Below are 18776 nucleotides of genomic sequence, written 5' to 3'. Positions count from 1 at the left end.
TATCTGAGTCATTGAAAGAAGGAAACTTAAAACTGACATTAAACCCAATGACAGATGAGTTTCTATTTCAAGACAATAAGAACCATACTGTCTGTGTAAATCCAACAAAAGGAACTTTAAACGAGAAACCTATAAAAGAACTTCTTTTGAAAGCAGATATTGACAACAAAGCTGACAAAGAGTATGTCATTGAAAAAGTTCAAGAAGAACATGACAGAGCAGATGCAACATATGCAACGAAAGAGGATGTTGAAAAGAAAGCAGATAAAACATATGTTAACGATGAGTTAGCACTTGTGGCTAGTGCATTAGATAAGAAGGCAGATAAGGAATATGTGGATGAAAAAGACAATGAAATTATAGAAAGGGTTGAATGGTATGATGAACGGACAACAAAGATTTTAAAAACTAAAGCCGATACAGGATGGGTTTCAGGATGTTTAGACCTTAAAGCCGACAAGAACCATACACATACAAGTTTTACAACTTTTACAGCAGATGATATTACACTAAACACAACCTTGCCAAGTAAAGCTCCAACAATACCACCGGCAACAAGTCTTGTAGATACTTTGATATCTAATGACAATAGTATTATACATCTAAGACAGGAACTCAATGTGCTTAAACAAATTTTGCCGAATCTTATTTACCCGGTTGGCTCTATTTACACGTCAATGAACTCTACCAGACCAGAAGTAGTACTTGGTTTTGGAACTTGGACTCAAATAGTCGACAGGTTTTTGTATTGTGCAAACTCTTCAAAGGAAACAGGTGGAAGTAAAACGATTTCAGGTGAAAACTTACCTGCGCACAGTCACTACATAGATTTAAGTACATCTCAAGCAGGTTGGCATAAGCATAGATATTGGGATTGGTCAGCAATGATAAAAGGTAAAGGATATGATGTTAAAGACAACGTTAAGTTTGCTATAGATTGTTACTCCAGTAACACTGAGGGAGGAGGAAACCATATACATCGCGTTTCAGGGTATACGCAAACAACGGGACAAAGTAAAGACTACATGCCACCTTACATGACAGTTTACGCATGGTATAGAAATGCTTAGTCGTCATTTTCAACTTCTTTAGCATATTCGTCAGGAGTTGTCTTATATTTGTTAGGAACTGTCTTTGAAAGTATACCACCTTGAACTTTGACAAGTTTGAAACGAGGTCTGACAATAGTAGTTTTATCTTCTGCTTGCAGTCTGTACATTTTGCCATGTTTGCCTAAAACTTCATAATATTCTCTTGTATACTTTCTTCTATTTTTACGAACACGAATGTGAGTACCTGTCGGGTACTTGTTGTTGTCATAGTCAATAGTATTTTCATATGGGTCGCGTTTAGGTATTTCTATTTTTACTTTGTCACCTTTCTGAAGTTTGAAGCCCGGCATTCTTTCTTGTTAATCCCTTTTGACTAAACTATTAAATATATAGTCTTTCTCTAAGTCGGGGTTGTTTTTCATTTCTTCGGGGGAGTGGTTTCCCAAACCTTTTTGTTTACGGCTATTGTAAATATTTAAAACTTGTCTCATCTTTGCCATGGAGAAATGTCTATATTTGTCGTCATATGACATTTCATTTGCTTCACCACCTTGTGGTTGGTTTAAGTCTCTTAAGATTTTATACAACTGTCAATGACACCAAGAGCAGAATGGTTTTGGTCGACAATGAAATATTGGTTTACATTTTTTGAACGCAGATAGTTTTTAATATCGTCTGATTTGAAAGAACTTTCATAGTCAGATGTCAGTTTTGTTGGATGGTATTTGTCAACGAATATTGTCAAAGCAGTTTTCACATCTAAAATATTTTTGGACTGTAATGGTATGGCTTCACAGTATCTTGTGTTTTGACCGACAAATATTAGCCAGTATGGAGGTCCATCTTCTCTATACCTCGGAATGTTTTCCAAGATATCCATAAACCAAGCATTTGGTGTTGAACTAAAGATTTTTACCATGAGTGCTTTCTTTGTCGCCTTAGAAACATACGGGTCCTTGTTTGTATTCGTCATTTTTAACCCATAAGAAATGGGTTTATTTGGCGCATTAGCAGGAGTCGCATCTAGATTTTTACCCGCAGTGGGAACAATAGCCAGAGGTGTATTTGGAGTTGGAAGGAAGATTTTGAGTACGTTAGGTATACTTAAAGAGAAAGCACAACCTATTATACAAACTGTACAGAAAGGTTGGAGGTAGCACGAGATGCAGCAAATCTTATTCCAAATCCTGAAACAAGAGGAAAAGTTCAAGGATGGATGGACAATGTAGGAAGACAAGCAGGAAACTACTATAAACAAAAGCAAATGACTACTATAACCAAGCAGGGCACTATATGGACCAAGGTGAAAGATTCTTTAACAGAGGATATAACCATGCACAACAGTGGGTAAACAACAACCAACCTCAACCGCCTCAAACGTGGGGAATGTAAAATTTTTACTGAGATGAAATGAACAATACAGCATTGAGACAAATGGGTTCAAGATGGATTTGTCGGCTTCCAGCAGTTACACAACGTGTTTGTCAAGTTCTTCCTATACCTCAGGAAGTTTTAGACCGACTTAAAAAACCTAAACAACCAGTTGAAAACAAACCAAACTAAAATTTTTTACTGAGATGAAATGACCGAAGAAGTTGAAACGGTAGATTTGACACCACAAACAAAAAGTTCAGAACCATTGTCAAAACCTGTCAAAGAACTTACAGATGAAGAGAAAAATTCAATAATAGAAAGTGCCAGGTCTGGAAATACAAACCCTAACTACAAAGTCACTTTTCATAAAAATGGAACGGCTAGTATCTCAAAAAAGAAACAGACTCTCACAAATAAAATATTGAAGTCTGAAGGAGCTTTCGAGACAACAGATGGAAAAGTTTACTTCACTGACCAACAGTTCATTATAGAACATCTCATTGACTTAGAGTCGAAATATTCTAAACTTTACAACAAACACAAAAAGTTGAAAGGAAAACAAAAAAAGATGGCATATGATATTTATGAAGATGTTGACGACACAACTATTCCAGCAAGTGAGGTAAAGTCAGATGAACCGAAAAGTGACGAAAAACCAATAGAAGAAGGGAAGCCAAAAACTGAAGATAAACCAAAACCAAAGTTTAGTTTCAATACTAAACCAAGTCAACCTTCATTAGCTGGTATGGGTTGGCGTCAAAGACTTATGGCAGCAGGTGGTTATGTAAAGTAAAGGAAAAAACATTTTTTTATTTTATTTGAAATGTACGCTGAGTTTGTTGGAGAAGACCGTTGGGAAACTTGTTTGTTAGATGAGAAATATGAAATGGCATACCATTTAAAATAAAACATTTTTTTAAAAAACATTTTTTTTATTTTATTTGAAATGTACGCTGAGTTTGTTGGAGAAGACCGTTGGGAAACTTGTTTGTTAGATGAGAAATATGAAATTCACTGTTGTGAGTCATTTGAAGTCAGAAAAAAAGAGACAAAAAGAGTTTTAAGCGAATGGGAGCGAAATGACGGATATGCTATTATGAAGATGAGTGGGAAACGCTATCTTAAACATGTTGTCATTGCAACTCATTTTATACTGAATCCTAACAATTTACCTTTTGTAGACCATATAAACCGTATAAGAAACGACAATAGACTTGAAAACTTACGTTGGGTCACTTGTTCTGAAAACAATAAGAACAAAAGCAAATTTGGAGATATTGTATTCGAATTTGTCGACGAACTAGAAGATGAAACAATTGAAATTACAGACTATGGTAAGCATACGTTTGAGTTTTACTACTATAGCGAAGAACAAGACTCTTTCTACTTTTATACCGGCGTAAACTATAGGAAATTACAAGTATATTTTACTAAGGCAGGCTATGCTTATGTAAACGCTAGAGATACAGATGGAAAACACGTTCGAATACTTCTTAACAAATTCAAGAAGCTATATGGCATACCATTTTAAAACAGTATATTTTTTTATTTTTATAAAAATGCCCCCATATAGAATGGACAGAAGGTCTGCTAGAATAAAAGCAGAGTTAGAAAGATATGGCTGGAGAGTTTCGAAGAAGTTTAAATATAGGAAGGGAAGACCCATAAAAGTCTATGACAAACTGTCTGGTCTTCGCTACGAAATGGACTTAAAAACAGCACGTGCAAATTATCCAAACAGACTAGAGAGGTTAGAAGAAGAACGTCTTATGGACATGCCTTTCGATGTTAGTGAACCTCAAGTTGAAGGACACGACGGCTTTGCCAGATTCTACTGGAAACATGACGAACAATTGCATCCTTTGAGAAGGAAAAAAGGAAAAGGTGAAGACGCACATGTTCCCATGGAAAGAACAAGATATGCATATGAGAAGTACCGTGAGGTTAGAAGTAAAATTACATCTGGTCGAACCTTTACAGTAAACTTTGACAAAGGAAAGAACAAAGAAGGCTTCATGGGTGTACTTGCTGCAATTCAAGACGGAAATAAGAAAGGACACAATCTCAGATTGACCATAACAGATTTGGATAGTCACATTTACTATGCACATGGCAATGTCACAACAGCCGCACAACTTCTTGACGCTTTCAAGACTACAAAGAGAGAACAAATGGTTGACTCCGACTCAGACATTTTGAATGCAATTGAAGGAATTGCAAGCGTGAAGTTCGAATGGTACCAACCTAACCCTCAAGCAGTCAGACAACATGCTGGATACTTCCCGTTCAGAAATAAGTCTGACATTGACTTGACAAGGTATGGAATTTACAATTCAATTGAAACAATTGTCAATGAACCTTGTATTCTTACATGTCTCAGGAACTCTGGTCTTGTTACAGATGAGAAAATGAAGTATCTTGAGTCATGTGTGAAAACAAGGTACATTCTCAGAAGTCAATTGACAAAGATTGCACCGTTGGCAAATGTGAATATCCGAGTCAACATACCGACTGAGAAAGGTTCTTCACATGACGACTATGTTGTTGACAAAGACTTACCATGGTTAAAGATTGTACTTGTCCACAACCACTTCATGTTGAACGAAAGTCTTACAAACCCATTGTTCGGAAAAGGTAAGTGCAACATTGTCAGAGCTGTTAACATTCTTTTCGAGAAAGGTTTGTTGGAACCAATTCCAGATGACAAGCTGACAGAAACTTTTGTACCAAAAGACGAAACAAACTTTTCATTGTTAGCAAGACCAAAAGTTGTTCCAGACAAAGTTATAGTACAAAAGAAGTACACAGTTCCACAAGGAGTTGGTTTGTTCGGATACCAACCTGAACCAGAAGAACTTCCAATGAGGTTGCAAGAACTTCAAGATGCTATAAACAAACTTCCATTGAGACATCCAATTGACGTCAAATTGTATTGGAGAGCATCTGAGTTAGGTCAGAAGGTTTTATATGAAACAGGTTGCTTCGACGATGTTTATGAGATAACAGGAGAAGTTTCTCAGAAGATAAGAGACTCACTTGAATTTCCAAAAACTGGGCCGATTGGATGCGACAAGTTCGACTCATATGAAAAAATATACTATGTCGACCTTAACGCTGCATACATGAGGTTTGTCCAATATATTCCGACTGGAATTCCAAACGAAGACGGTGAGTTCCCGGGAAGGAACTATACAGTTGGAAAAGTCATACAACAAATGTATGATATTAGGAAAGCTTCAAACCCCAAACTTGCAATGACACTCAAATTGCTTATGAATTCGACATGGGGATATTCCATTAAAAAACCTCAAAAGATGAAGAGTAAACACTATGAGAAGGTCGACAACTTTGTTGAAAGGTTTTCTCCTTTTGTTTTGAAGTACGAGTTCACCGAAGGTCAAAATGGCTTAGTAACCACATTAAAACCTATTGTCGAACATTGGTCCTACCCTCAGTTCGCAAAAGCAGTCCTTGACAACTACAACAAATTCTTCTCCGAGGTTAAATCCAAAGTTGTGGTATACTATGAGAACATTGACGCACTCATGACGAACGAAGAAGGCTATAACAAACTCATTGAAATGGGAATGGTCGGTGAAAAGATGGGCTTTTTTAAGCTAGATAAGGTATTTTCCGAAGTTCATGTAATATCGAAAAGGAAATATTGGGGTATACTTGAAGACGGCACAGAAATAAAACATTGCATGAAGTAAAAAATTGCATGAAGTAAAAACGTTTTTAAAACAGTATATTTTTACATATATTAAATGCTTCAGGTTGAAAAACAAAGAACAAAAGTAGCAGATACAAAACCGTTAGACTATATCTTTACAAATGCTGGTAGGAATATTTCAGATGAAGAAATTTCATCCCGAATATACAGGTTTGACTATCCAATTCGTTGGCTTCAAAGTCCTTCAGATGCAAAGGCAATAGGATTTAGAAGAGTTTTGTTTTCAAATAGAACTAACGCGTTTATGTTCGCAGTATATTTTCATGGGCAGTATAAAAGTTCTGATGGTCTAATAGAAAAATTTGACGAAATGAAAATCTTTACAATTCGTTCAGACGAAAGTCTTGAAAAAACTCTAAATGACTTTCAAACTCAAATAAACAAATACTACTGGGAATTTCAAGAAAAATACAACTCTTTACTAAATGGAACATACTATCTGAAACTAGAATATGACAAGATGAACTCCACAGTTTCATTTCAAAAGATTGAAATTAACCCTCCAAGAGATACAGAGTTTTTATATTGGGAGTAGACAAACGTTCTTGGGCACAATTTCTTCGGTTACTAAACCAGAACGAACCATTGCCACCAGATGGTCCATTTAAATTTATACTCCCACCAGCAGATTTGACAGTTTATAGAAACGTGTTTGACCCTCAAAATGTCATGTGTCATGCAAGTTTCAGTTCAAGCAACAACAGTTTTCTATGTATCGGTAAGGACTTCTATGACTTTGCTTCTAAATTCTACGAACCACCTAGTAACAGTTTCTCTGACTTTCAAGTTTGGTTCACAACAAACGGTGTGCAGCATATAATTCCATTGTACTATGACTTTTATCTCGAATTGTCTTTCATATACAACTACGGAAAAGTGCTGAAAAGTATTGAAAAATATATTTTAGGTGAAGTGGTGAGATCTCAAAACAAGCATTTTGTGAAGAATATACCAACCCGCGGAATTCCGCGGGTTGCTTTTTATATAAAATTCAACAGGTGAATTTTCATGAATTTCCTTAAGACAGAAAAAATATATTTTAGGGTAGATGGTTTTTAGGTGTCACCAGGTCACTCGGTCACTCGGTCAATTTAACTTCTCTGAAAAAATGAGACAACATGACATTTAGACAACAACACAGGAAATAAACTTCATCGTAAATGTTTTGTCATGAATTTCATCGTAAATGTTTTGTTGAGACTTCTTCGTCAATGTTTTGTCATGACTTCATCGTCAATGTTTTGTTGAGACTTCTTCATCGTATTCTTTCACCCGTTGAATTTTGTATAAAAAAGCAACCGCCGGAATTCCGGCGGTTGGTATATTCTTCACAAAATGCTTGTTTTGAGGTCGAGCCACAAACGAATGTCCGACGGTTAAGCCACAAACGAATGTCCGACGGTTAAGCCACAAACGAATGTCCGACGGTTAAGCCACCCAAAAATATTTTTTATTTTATTGTAAGAACTGAAATGACAGTCGAAGCAAAAACGTTCACGAACAAATCTAATGGCGAAACATTCACAAAAGGCACTTACAACGGTATTGAAGTCTTACGTAGAAGACAAGGATGGTTATATAAATGCAACAAATATGTGTCAGCAGTTTAGGAAAGACTTTAGAAAGTTGTTGGAAAATAAGTCCTGGGAAGAGTATTTTAAGGCATTTTTGAAGAATATACCACCCGCCGGAATTCCGGCGGTGCTTTTATACAAAATTTCTGCAGGAATTCCGGATAAACAAACAGGTTAGAGGAACGTATGTAGACCCAAGACTTACAAACTATATAGCAATGTGGGCTTCTCCAAAATATTGTATAGCAGTTGGAAAAATTCTGGACTCCATAGACAAGAAAGTCATGAGAAATTAGATGAAGAAGAACTTGAAGATACAGTAGAGAATGCAAAACCTTTGTTCGAAGAAGAAGTTAGAAAAAAGTGCGAAAAACAAATAGAACATGAACGTGAGATATGTTCTGGTTATAGAGATTCTCCATACGAACTAGACCAATGGGAACAAGAAGATTTAAAGAGAGAATTTAGAGAATATGAACTCGCTAAGATAGCATTAGAAGCTGCAGAAGAGAGGTTAAAAGTTTGGGGTCGTTTTGTACAAAAATATTGTGAGTAAATGAACCATTTTTTTTATCATCGTAGAAAACACACAAAACTCTTGAATTTTGTATAAAAAAAGCAACCGCCGGAATTCCGCGGGTTGGTATATTCTTCACAAAATGCTTGTTTTGAGGTCGAGCCACTTTTGGCCCCATCGTAGAAAACACACAAAACTCGTTCATTTTGTGCTGAAATAAAAAAAAAGTTAGTTTTTAAAAAAAATATTTTTTTATTTTTATTGTAAGAACATGTTAGCAACAACAGCACCAAACTCGTTAGTCATGAACCCAACATCTATGTTAGTAGAGATGAAAAGCTTCATTCCTTCTTCATATACTTTCGAAACAGAAATCCAGAAGATAAAACAGGAACTTCTCCAAGGAGATTTAGACTGTAGTGCAAAAGATGAAACAAATGAACAGTATCTTTATGAAATGTAGGACCTGGTGGAACATCTACCTAAACTTCCTGAAATACAACAACAAAAGCTTACAATTCCAGAATTCGATGAAATAGAAGTGAAACCAACTGACTCAGTAGAAATAAAGAAGTTCATACGAAAGGTAAACTATGAGTTTCTTGGATTTCATTGCAACCACAAAGACTGCGATATGGTATATTTCATTGACATATACAAATCTGAAGAGTTTAAGACCTACGACAACTTTGTTTCGTTAGTTGCAAAATGTGTCTTGCAGATAAGAGATAAAGATAGAAGAGGTAAAGTATGGAATGGACAAATAAAACCAGCAGCCTTTGAGTTAAAGAAAACCATTTACGCCTTAGTCATACTTGCAGGTAAGGTTTCAATGTACAATGCTAAAATGAACCCACAATGTTCTAAATGTAAAGCAGCAACAAGGAAATATAACTACTCCGTCAAAGAGATAGAACGTATGCGAAACGACTATGCTGACTTAAAGAAAGAAGTAGAGAAACCAGCAGAAGATAAAATGGACATGTTGACATTTCTGAACAAAAACTATCCAACTGCTGACGATTTCCTTCTATCTGACGTCAAGAAGAAATATAAAGAAACATTCGGCATAGTTAAAACTTTTGATATCCTTCGTGAAGAAATAGAAGCCACAAAACTGTTTAAAGTCATGAACCATCACAACATATACCATGTAAAACGCTTGTAAATAGTTATGTTAGAAATATATTTTTGTCTGATTTACGCTCATTGACGATGAAGTCTCAACAAAACATTTACGAAGAAGTCTATTTCCTGTGTTGTTGTCAAAATGTCATGTTGTCAGTAATTTTAAGAGAAGTTAAATTACCTGGGGACCGAGGGACCTGGTTCCACCTAAAATATATTTTTGCTGAAAAAAATGACCAAATTTCATGATATAACTGTATTTTTTTGACGAAGAGAACTTTGACACTTCGTAAAAAAAATCCCTGAAATCGTAAAAAAATGACCAAATTTCATGATATAACTGTATTTTTTTTACGAAGAGAACTTTGACACTTCGTCAAAAAAATCCCTGAAATCATATCTTTTATACAAGATAGAAAATCTTACTCGCCTAAAACTCATGAAAATCGTGAAAAATTGTGACCCCGACTTTTACAGGGGTCGCCTAAAACTCATGAAAATCGTGAAAAAATGACCAAATTTCATGATATAACTGTATTTTTTTTACGAAGAGAACTTTGACACTTCGTCAAAAAATCCCTGAAATCATGAATTTCCTCAAGATAGAAAACTAACGTTAGTTTTTTTAAAATATTTTTTTTTATTTTGTATGTAAGAACAGAAAATGACAAACACTGAGTTTGAAACAGTTAAAAAGATAGACAATGAGACCAAGGTGGTTAGAATAGGTGATTTAAACGTAAGATACTCAAAGAAATACAAAAAATATTCTTTGTCAGACATTTTAACACTATCTGAAGGAAAGAAAGCACACGACTGGGTTAAAAATGCTTCAACTCAGAAAATTTTGACAAGAAATCCTGAGCTTATGATATCGGTAAGATTCTATGGAACAAGAGCATATCTCATCGACAAAAGTCTTATACCAGTAGTTTTGTTCTGGATTGACCCAGTTGTTGGATATAATTTCATAACATATGGTTCATTCGATACTGAACGTTGCACTGAGGGCTTACTTTACATCGTTCAGAAACCGAAGGACTTCAATACAAAGAGATATAAGATAGGAAGAACATTTAATATAACTCAAAGATATGACAGTATAGTCAATAGAGTCAAGGTTGCGTTTGTTAACGATATGAGAGCTGCTGAAACAGAACTGCTTGAAAAGTTTGAGAAATTGTATGGTGCTCCCATGAAAGGTAAAGAAACGTTTGAAGTAGATGAGATCGACAAAGCTATAAAATTATTTGACGAAGTTGCTGAAAAATACATGTAAAGCGTTTATTTTTGGTCTTTTGTGAAAGTTAGAAAATAACGCTAATTTTATTTTTATTTTATTTTTTATTTTGTATGTAAAGACAGATATGACAACAACAGAGAACACAACAACTGCTATCGTTCATGAAGATATAAATGAAGAATACGAGTGGGTTCAGTATAACAAACAGTTACGTCTCATTCGTTCAGTCAAAGATGACATGTACCAAATGCAAAGTATTTTGAATGCTCTTCGTTCTACAAAGCAAGCATATCATTGGTTTGAAAACCAACAGACAAAAGAACTTTTAGAAGAATTTCCTCATATGTTTGCGACCCTCGGAAAACCGAGGGTCGAGATTCCGTACGAAAATCGTCAAAATTTGCCAAATGGTTTGAGAGGTTGGTATGTACATAGACTTCTTGTAAATGCTGTTGCAATGTGGGCTTCACCTCGTTACGCTTGTTATATTTTCATGATGTTAGATGAAATTCATAGACAAGAACGTGAAGAGATGGAAAAGAAACTTCATGCAAAAGATGAAGTCATTGAAGCAAAAGACAAAAACATACAGAAAAGAATACCACGTTCGGTACCAAAAGGAAAGGAAAAGAACTATAAGTATATGATTTACACTGAAGAGATGGAAAATGAAGAAGACAGAGATATGGTTATGTTGCATTTAGTCAGAAGAAACAACAAAAGCTTTTACGACCTTGCTAAGATTTACAAATCTGACAGAAATTGGTTCTATCGCGAAAACTTACCGATTTCAATGACACCAAATGAAGATGTTAAACAGATAGTTCAAGATACTTTACCTCAAACACACTACGATATGAAAGGTTGTACAATACTTACATTCAAAGAAGATTTGCCATTGTTAAAGGAAAAGATAACAGAGTATTTTGACAACTTCAAAGAGGAAGAGTAAATGAACCATTTATTTTTGGTCTTGACTTCAGATGGCTCAGGTAGCTCTAGATGGTAAATTGTCTTGTCAAATCCTTCTGGCATTCCGAGTCCTTCCTTCCGACATTCCGAGTCCTTCCTTCCGACATTCCGAGTCCTTCCTTCCAACAGGAAAAGTTTTTCCTTCCAACAGGAAAAGTTTTTCCTTCCGACAGGAAAAGTTTTTCTTTCCGACAGGAAAAATTTTTTCTGTTGTCCGTCCGTAAACCATTCAAATTTTCGAAAATTGAGAACTTTTTGGCCGACCTTCAGAAAAAGTTCTTCCTTCCGACAGGAAAAGTTTTTCTTTCCGACAGGAAAAGTTTTTCTTTCCAACAGGAAAAGTCCTTCCTTCCGACAGGAAAAGTCCTTCCTTCTGACATTCCTCTTCCTGAATGTCTTCCAAAGCCAGAAGAACCGACAGCCCCAGCACCACAACAGACTAAGACTAAAACACTTACATTTTCAAGCTTGTCTTGAAACAATTTGAACTTTGTTCGCGTAGATGTGAATTCTGAAAGAAGTATGAGGGTCTTGTATGACTTTGTACTTCTCCCATAGTTCATGTCTGTCAAACTTACCTGCCATGGACTCTTTCATAAGTTCCATGAAATCGTCTTCGGACAATCCGGGGAAAAGTACAATGTCAGTAAGTATTCTCTTTACATCCTTACTTAAACTCTTGGCTGTCTGTACACAAATGACAACTGAGATGTTAAAGTGTCTGAGCTTCTTAAGAATTCGACACATGTCTTGTTCTCTATTCTTTAACAAAGGATGAGAAGCAAAGTCATCTAAGATAAGAAGACATCTATGAGGGTAAGTCTTCCAATCGTAAGATTGCAATTTCTTCGAAATGTATTCTATCTCTTTCTGTTTGTTTCTGAAGTGTTTCTTCTCTAATATTCTCTGCATTTCCTCATTTGGGTCTTTAAACTTCGAATTGACATACTCATTTATAGCATTGTACTTCAAAACCTTCTTTGGTACTTCTTTATCCAATCTAACAACTCAGAGTCTTTTATACATAACTTAGACTTTTTTATAATATCTTTGAACGAATTGACGGTTTGGTCAAATTGACCAGAAGTACTACAAATGACTACTAACTCATAGAATGGGTTCTTCTCATCTAGTTCTTGTTGTTGTGCAGCCATTTTAAGATAAGTGAAAGTCTTACCCGACCCAGGCGGTGCGATTAGACCTGTTATACCATTCTGAGCAAATAAGAACTTGTCATGTTATGGGTTTTATCTGAGCATTTTCCAACTTCCTCTTGTTCTTGTTTAAAACATTCTCAAATTTCTTGTCAATGTCAGCAAACTTTTTTTCTAACATATTTTTAGAAAAATTAAAAATTTTATCTTTTAGGAAATGTCTAGCGATTTCGCTATCTATATTCGAGACAAGCTTTTCGACAGCAAAACATCTGTCGACCATAAAATCTTACATAGTGTAAACAAGAAAGGTGAATTTGTTCTAAGTTCTGTTTCTGGGAATATGACAAGAACCATAAACATTAAGCAGAGAAGTCTTAAAATTTGTCAATGACAGACTTGTTGACAGAGATGACGCCTCTTGGAGAGATGAAGTCCAACAAAACTTCTTAGAATGCAAAGAGACACATGCGCTGTTCTTGAAGATGAAATAGAAAACAGAATAGAAGAGCTATTAAAGGACAAAGACCTTTACAAAAATATGGTTCTGAGAAGTTTGACATAACTCCACCAGAGAAGAAGAAGAGAGAAAAGAAAGAAAAGAAAGTAGAAGAAGAGAAGAAAGAACCAGAGCCAGAGAAGGGGAGATATGACATGTAAAAATAAAATTTTATTTTTAGAACATTTCTGGGTCAATGTCAATGTTCTCTTCCTCTTTAGGAGCAAACACTGGCTTAGACTCTAAAATCTTTTTACCCAATTTACCTTGAACTTCAACTATCTTAGACTCATAATATTCATAGTCGTCTGCTTTCTTTGGTTCATAAGGTATAACAAGTTTGTATGCTTTGCCTTCTTTAAGGTTGAAACCTTCTGTCAAACTTTCTTTGACTGTTAACAAACCTTCTATGTCTAAGTCTTCAAATTTCGCACCATTTTTAGTCACAATAGCAAACTTAACTGGTTCGATGTTCCAAACTTTGCTGAATGAAGACTTTTCAAAATGGTAGAAGTAAACATTCAAATATGTGAATGGGTCTAGTTCTTCTTTAAGTCCTGACATGTACTTGTTGACTGAGATGAATTTCGTCATCTTTTCTATCGGATAAAAAATATTTTTTTTAAAATTTACTCAGAAAAATTTTTCTTTGTATATACACCATTCTGTACGTCTAAAAGACTTTTGACATTTGCCAAGAATGTTCGTTTAGACGCTGTCATATAACCATACTCTTGACAATACTGTTTATACGAATCGTACAATGACCTTTCATCTAAACACTCAAAGTCAGTTTCATCTATGAACAGTTCATATACACTCTTGTTTGCTTCTAACAATGTTTGTCTCTCTTCGGTATGTGGAATTTGTCTTGGATTGAACTTAGAAATATCTAATGTCATGAAATATGAGAACAAGTGGTTGTAAAAGTCAGATGTCAAAGTTTCTGCTAAGTCGTCAAAATATTCTGTATCTTGCATATGAGCTTCTGACGTTCTGACAACTACATATCTTCTGTCAGAACTTTCTAACTTCATCGGAACGGCGTTGTTTGAAACCATAATGAAATTTGCAACATTTTCACAAACTCTTTGGTCTTTATATTTTCTTTCAACAACTCCAACTTTGTCTGTTATAAGACTCTTCAAAGCATCTGAGTTCAAAACTTTTGTTGTATCTATACTTTGAAGTTCGTTACATACTATAAGTTTCATATTCTCTATTGAAGAGTTAAATTTACCGCAGATGTTTTCTAAGTTTTGTCATATTCGGATTCGAAGCCTCTAACAGTTTGCATAAGATATCTGTAAAGAAAGTGTTCTTACCTGTTCCTTGTTTTCCAATTATGATGAGAGCAGTTTCATTTTTAGCACTTGGATGTTGTAAGATGTTTGCAAACCAACATAAGATATACTCATAGACTCTTTCGTTTCCATTGCATATAATTTCTTTGACATGGTCTAACCAAGCTTCTATAACATTTTCTTTCCATTCTACTTGTTCGTATTTATATCCAGTGAAGATAGAATAGAAGTTTGGAGAAGGTGTATAGAACTTATACACGAACTGAAAATCTTCAAGTTTTGACAATAAGATATCCCAAGCATCTAACATCTTCATACCAACTTGTACGACTTTTATTTTCTTAAGTTTCTGTTTACATTCTTGTTCTGAAACTATTGTCGCTTTAGGTTTGTTAAAGACTACATCCCATTCTTTCATGACATAACATTCTGGGGCAGAGTCAACATAAATGACTAAACGTTTCAAATTCTCGATTGCTTTGTTATAGTCTCTAAATGGACACATATTTCTGAACGCTTGGAAGTCATAAAAATCTGAAACGTCTATTCTGTACATTTTTATAAAAATAAAAAAAAATATTTTTTTTATTCTTGACTTTGTTGTTCTTGAGCTATTTGTTGCATTTGTTGTTCTTGAGCTATTTGTTGTTGAAGTTGTTCTTGTAGTACAATACTTTCACCAGTTGCATCTTCCAATTCGAAACTTTCTGCCGTCATTGACAAATACATAGGACATAAAAGTTTTACAGGAACAAAGTTTGCGTCAACTAAGGTTAAGTTTATGTTTGCTAAAGTGTTTGAGTTTACTAAAGCTGAAAACTCTGCATTCGAATGAACAATAGGCAAACCAGCAGAGAAAGTGTTGTTTATACGCATGAGTATCTTTTGGTCATAGTAGTTTCTGTCGACATTCGAATAGCACTTTGAACCTAAGTTTGAAACAATATATAAAATAGGTGTGCTTAAAGTCAATGGAACAGATAGACCTTGTATGACACCTTTTCCTGTTATAGGAAACTGTTGGTAGTAAAAACCAGATATAAGTTTTGTATTATAGCTCATATCGTTTATACTAAACTCAGTCGGACATCCAAACATAATGAAACCTGCTCTAGTTGCAGCACATGTTACATCCGTCCTTAAAGTATTAAATAAGTCAACAAACCTGTTGGTGGTATATCTGAGTAAGTATCTTCAAAGGAGTATTTTTTACCATTCACAACAATAAAATCTTCTGGTGTCAAAAGAGCAAAACAGGCTTTAGTCGTCATCGTGTTTAAGGTCAGTTTACAATATCGTCCTTGAGGACTTTGTAAGTTTGTTGTTATAGAATTATATGACTCAGGGTTTTTAGTCGTAATAGTATAAACCACTATGTCTTCTGCCATTTACTTAGCAAACAAACTTTAATGAAATGTTGTGGTCGTCAAATATTTTTATGACGTCTGGGAAACTATATTTTAAGTTCAACGTTTCACCTCCTTTCATAACGTATATCTTGTCAATGACATTATATGAAACACCACAGCAAGCAATGTCGGGTTCTATTTCTTTGATGTTTATATCGTCTGCCTCTGTCAAAAGTTTCAATAGTTCTTTCAAAACTTCATGAGGTGCAATGACATATGAGTTCACTTTTACAGGGTTGTGTTCGACCAAGTTTACATTATACCCAAAGCTTGACAATCTTCTCCTGAGTTTTAAGTTTGTCTTTAAGTTGTTGGTAGTCATTTCGAATATCTGCAACAGAACTTAAGTCTCTGCTAACTTCAGGATATGTTGGTTGTTCTTTTACAGGAACTATTGTTATACCATCTTCGTCTTCGTATGGTTTCCCCACTTCAACATCTCTGTCTTTGACATTGACAACAACACTTTGACTGTTTGTTTGAGTTGGTGAATTTAACTTCACATCTGCCATCGCCATTAAACCTTTTGAAACACTTACGCTTCTATTTTTCGGAAATGACATTTTACTAAGAATAAAAAGATGGACGTATTTGAGTATCTCTTCGAATTGAAGCAAAACAAAGTTTACACACACAAACAGTACAAGTTCAATTGACAGAGTAGTTCTTTATACACAAACAATGGAAAATGTTATAGAAAGCAGTCTTTGCTGAACCAAAATATTTTCATAAAGCAAAGAAAGTTGGTATAACTGAAATGGTGAAAGTTCTTGAAGCAGACAAAAATATAACAAACAAAACTGACCGATATTTCTAAAGGAAAGTTTATAATTACAATATTATATCAAAACTGGCGTACTGTCAATATTTGACGGAGAGAAGTCAGTTCAAGAACAACTTTACTGACCTGCTGCCAAAATCTGCTCGATGGAAGCTGTCGTTATACAATCTGAGGAGCCCCAGCAGGTTTCATCGAACGAATCTTCAAAAGAGCATCTTCTGTGAAAAGTGCTATTGGTTTTGTAAACTGCTTTGCTTTCAATTCATCTGGACCGTCTTCTGTCACCAGTATATTGTATTTGAACTGTACCAACAGTTGAAATACCACCCATAAAGTCTTCTGAGTCAGCAAATGGAATGCCAAGCCAAAGTTTTGAACGGTCTCCATTTGTATATTTGAGTTTTTTGACCTCCTGTATGAGTCCATACTTTCACATATGGCATAATAGAACTTTGCATTTCAGGGTTAATGGTTGTTGTGAAGTTGTTGTTAAAGTTCATAGCATCTAATGTCAAGTTGTATGACCTTATATCCTCAACTGTAGAATATTCTTCTCTTGGATAATATTTGCCATCTATGTTTATATGATATTTAATACCAGGGTTGTAGAAACAAGAATAGTCATTTATAGTTCGTCTGAACAGTACAAACAGAGTATCTGCATGTTTCATTGCAGTTGTTAAAGCAATATCTGTTCTTGCACCTGGGTCAGCACTTTGGTTTCCAAACTTCACCTGCAAAGTCTTTGACAGATATTTGGTGTATAGGGAACATAAGTGGAACTGCAATATATTTGGCAGCTAAAGCATTTGAAATATCTGGGTCCAACATATAGACTGCAAGTCTGCTTTCTATTCTCTTGCATTCAAACTTTTCGCATGTGAACTTAACTGGGTCCCAAGCAGTTCCAGCAGCATTGAAATAATAGTTTACTTCAGTGTTGAGGTTTGAGAAACCAAAGTCTAAGTCAACTTTGTCTTTGCAAAAGTCACAGAACTTGGCTCCACCAGTTCCAGCTACAGTAAGAGTGAATGGGTCTTGTGTTGGTGCAATGACTAAGTTATTTTTGCTTGGAGTAAGTTCGATAGAAATTTTTCCTGCCCAGTTTGGCAAGTATCTTAAAAACCTGAAGATGAGGAAAGATGACAAAGGAACTCTAAGTTTCAGTTTTACTTTAGTGGCAGCAGTTCCATCTGAACCAGAAAGGTTAACATAAACTCCTGGAACGTTAGGGTCAAGTCTTCTTATTTTCTCAATAGTTGCATACTGGTCTGTTTGTTCTCTAGCTTGTGGTTGTACTGAGTTTTCAAAGCGAACCATTCATAGTTTGCCCATGTTACTGTTTGAACTAAGTCAGAGTTAGAATATATCTTATATCCATGAAAACTTCTGGAGCATATTGGTATCCGACATAGAAAATTCCATTGCAACCTTTCTTGTCAGACAACTTGGCAGAAGGTTTTATTTCAATGTCTTGTTCCACGTATAAGAAAGAGTTGTCAATAGAAATTATATGAAACCTGTCGCAAGCAATATCTACTGTTGTTGAAGAACCTTCTCCAAACTCACCTACGTTTCCATAAGAAACAGCAGTTGTATATTCGTAAGTTCCAGGAACTATTTCTGACCTTCTAATGGCATTGTCGCATTCGTTATACCATTCGGAAACATTTCCATTCATGGCATCCAAAACTGTTGGCGTTATATTCTGAGCGGCGTACATTTCATATGGGTAAAAATATAGAATAGTTGGATTTATATGCCATAATAGAACCCACGTGGACCAAGCTTTACTTTCTTCCTGACTGAGTTTTTAACTCTTCTTTTTCCTTCATTGCCACTACTTTCACTAGATGAAGTTACTTCTTCACTACTTTCACTTTGTTCTACTCTTCTCTTCTTCTTTGGTGTCGCTTTTGGTAACTTGCCCTCTGCTTCAAGTTGTTGCATCTTTGCCTCATGTTCACCTAGTATGTTGTAAATTTCCCATGTCCTTTTTGCCTTTGGGCTCGGGTCGCCCATCTCAGGTAACCTAT

The 18776-nt window shown here is 35.3% G+C and overlaps 5 protein-coding genes and 5 pseudogenes across 10 annotated transcripts, besides 1 other annotated feature; 6 read left to right on the top strand and 4 right to left on the bottom strand.

Annotated features, from left to right (window-relative positions):
• Positions 1–278: 278 nt before the first annotated feature.
• Positions 279–18036: a mobile genetic element.
• On the top strand, positions 2463–2615 carry TVAGG3_1040960 (uncharacterized protein; the record flags this gene model as incomplete). The annotated part of the gene is made up of 1 exon (XM_051255504.1): positions 2463–2615. One exon carries the CDS (start codon positions 2463–2465, stop codon positions 2613–2615), a length of 153 nt encoding a protein of 50 aa, XP_051081078.1.
• On the top strand, positions 2635–3219 carry TVAGG3_1040950 (phage tail repeat-like family; the record flags this gene model as incomplete). Its single annotated transcript, XM_051255503.1, has 1 exon — positions 2635–3219. The coding sequence occupies one exon, from the start codon at positions 2635–2637 to the stop codon at positions 3217–3219; it is 585 nt and encodes a 194-aa protein (XP_051081077.1).
• Positions 4956–6139, top strand: TVAGG3_1040940 (annotated as a pseudogene). The gene has a single exon. A coding segment is annotated over exon 1 (1184 nt).
• TVAGG3_1040930 lies at positions 6194–7052 on the top strand (annotated as a pseudogene). Its single transcript has one exon. A coding segment is annotated over exon 1 (859 nt).
• Positions 8522–9333, top strand: TVAGG3_1040920 (annotated as a pseudogene). The gene has a single exon. A coding segment is annotated over exon 1 (812 nt).
• On the top strand, positions 10869–11573 carry TVAGG3_1040910 (KilA, N-terminal/APSES-type HTH, DNA-binding family; the record flags this gene model as incomplete). The annotated part of the gene is made up of 1 exon (XM_051255502.1): positions 10869–11573. One exon carries the CDS (start codon positions 10869–10871, stop codon positions 11571–11573), a length of 705 nt encoding a protein of 234 aa, XP_051081076.1.
• Positions 12056–12928, bottom strand: TVAGG3_1040900 (annotated as a pseudogene). The gene has a single exon. A coding segment is annotated over exon 1 (873 nt).
• On the bottom strand, positions 14620–15106 carry TVAGG3_1040890 (uncharacterized protein; the record flags this gene model as incomplete). The annotated part of the gene is made up of 1 exon (XM_051255501.1): positions 14620–15106. A coding segment is annotated over one exon (487 nt), but the record flags the coding sequence as incomplete, so codon positions are not given.
• Positions 15136–15612, bottom strand: TVAGG3_1040880 (uncharacterized protein; the record flags this gene model as incomplete). The annotated part of the gene is made up of 1 exon (XM_051255500.1): positions 15136–15612. The coding sequence occupies one exon, from the start codon at positions 15610–15612 to the stop codon at positions 15136–15138; it is 477 nt and encodes a 158-aa protein (XP_051081074.1).
• Positions 15943–16477, bottom strand: TVAGG3_1040870 (annotated as a pseudogene). Its single transcript has one exon. A coding segment is annotated over exon 1 (535 nt).
• Positions 18037–18776: the final 740 nt, after the last annotated feature.

The sequence above is a fragment of the Trichomonas vaginalis genome, chromosome I (genome assembly GCF_026262505.1).
Source record: "Trichomonas vaginalis G3 chromosome I, whole genome shotgun sequence".
Taxonomy (NCBI): Eukaryota; Parabasalia; order Trichomonadida; family Trichomonadidae; genus Trichomonas; species Trichomonas vaginalis.
The sequence above is the reverse complement of the archived record's forward strand: the minus strand, read 5'-3'. Positions and strand labels throughout refer to the sequence as shown.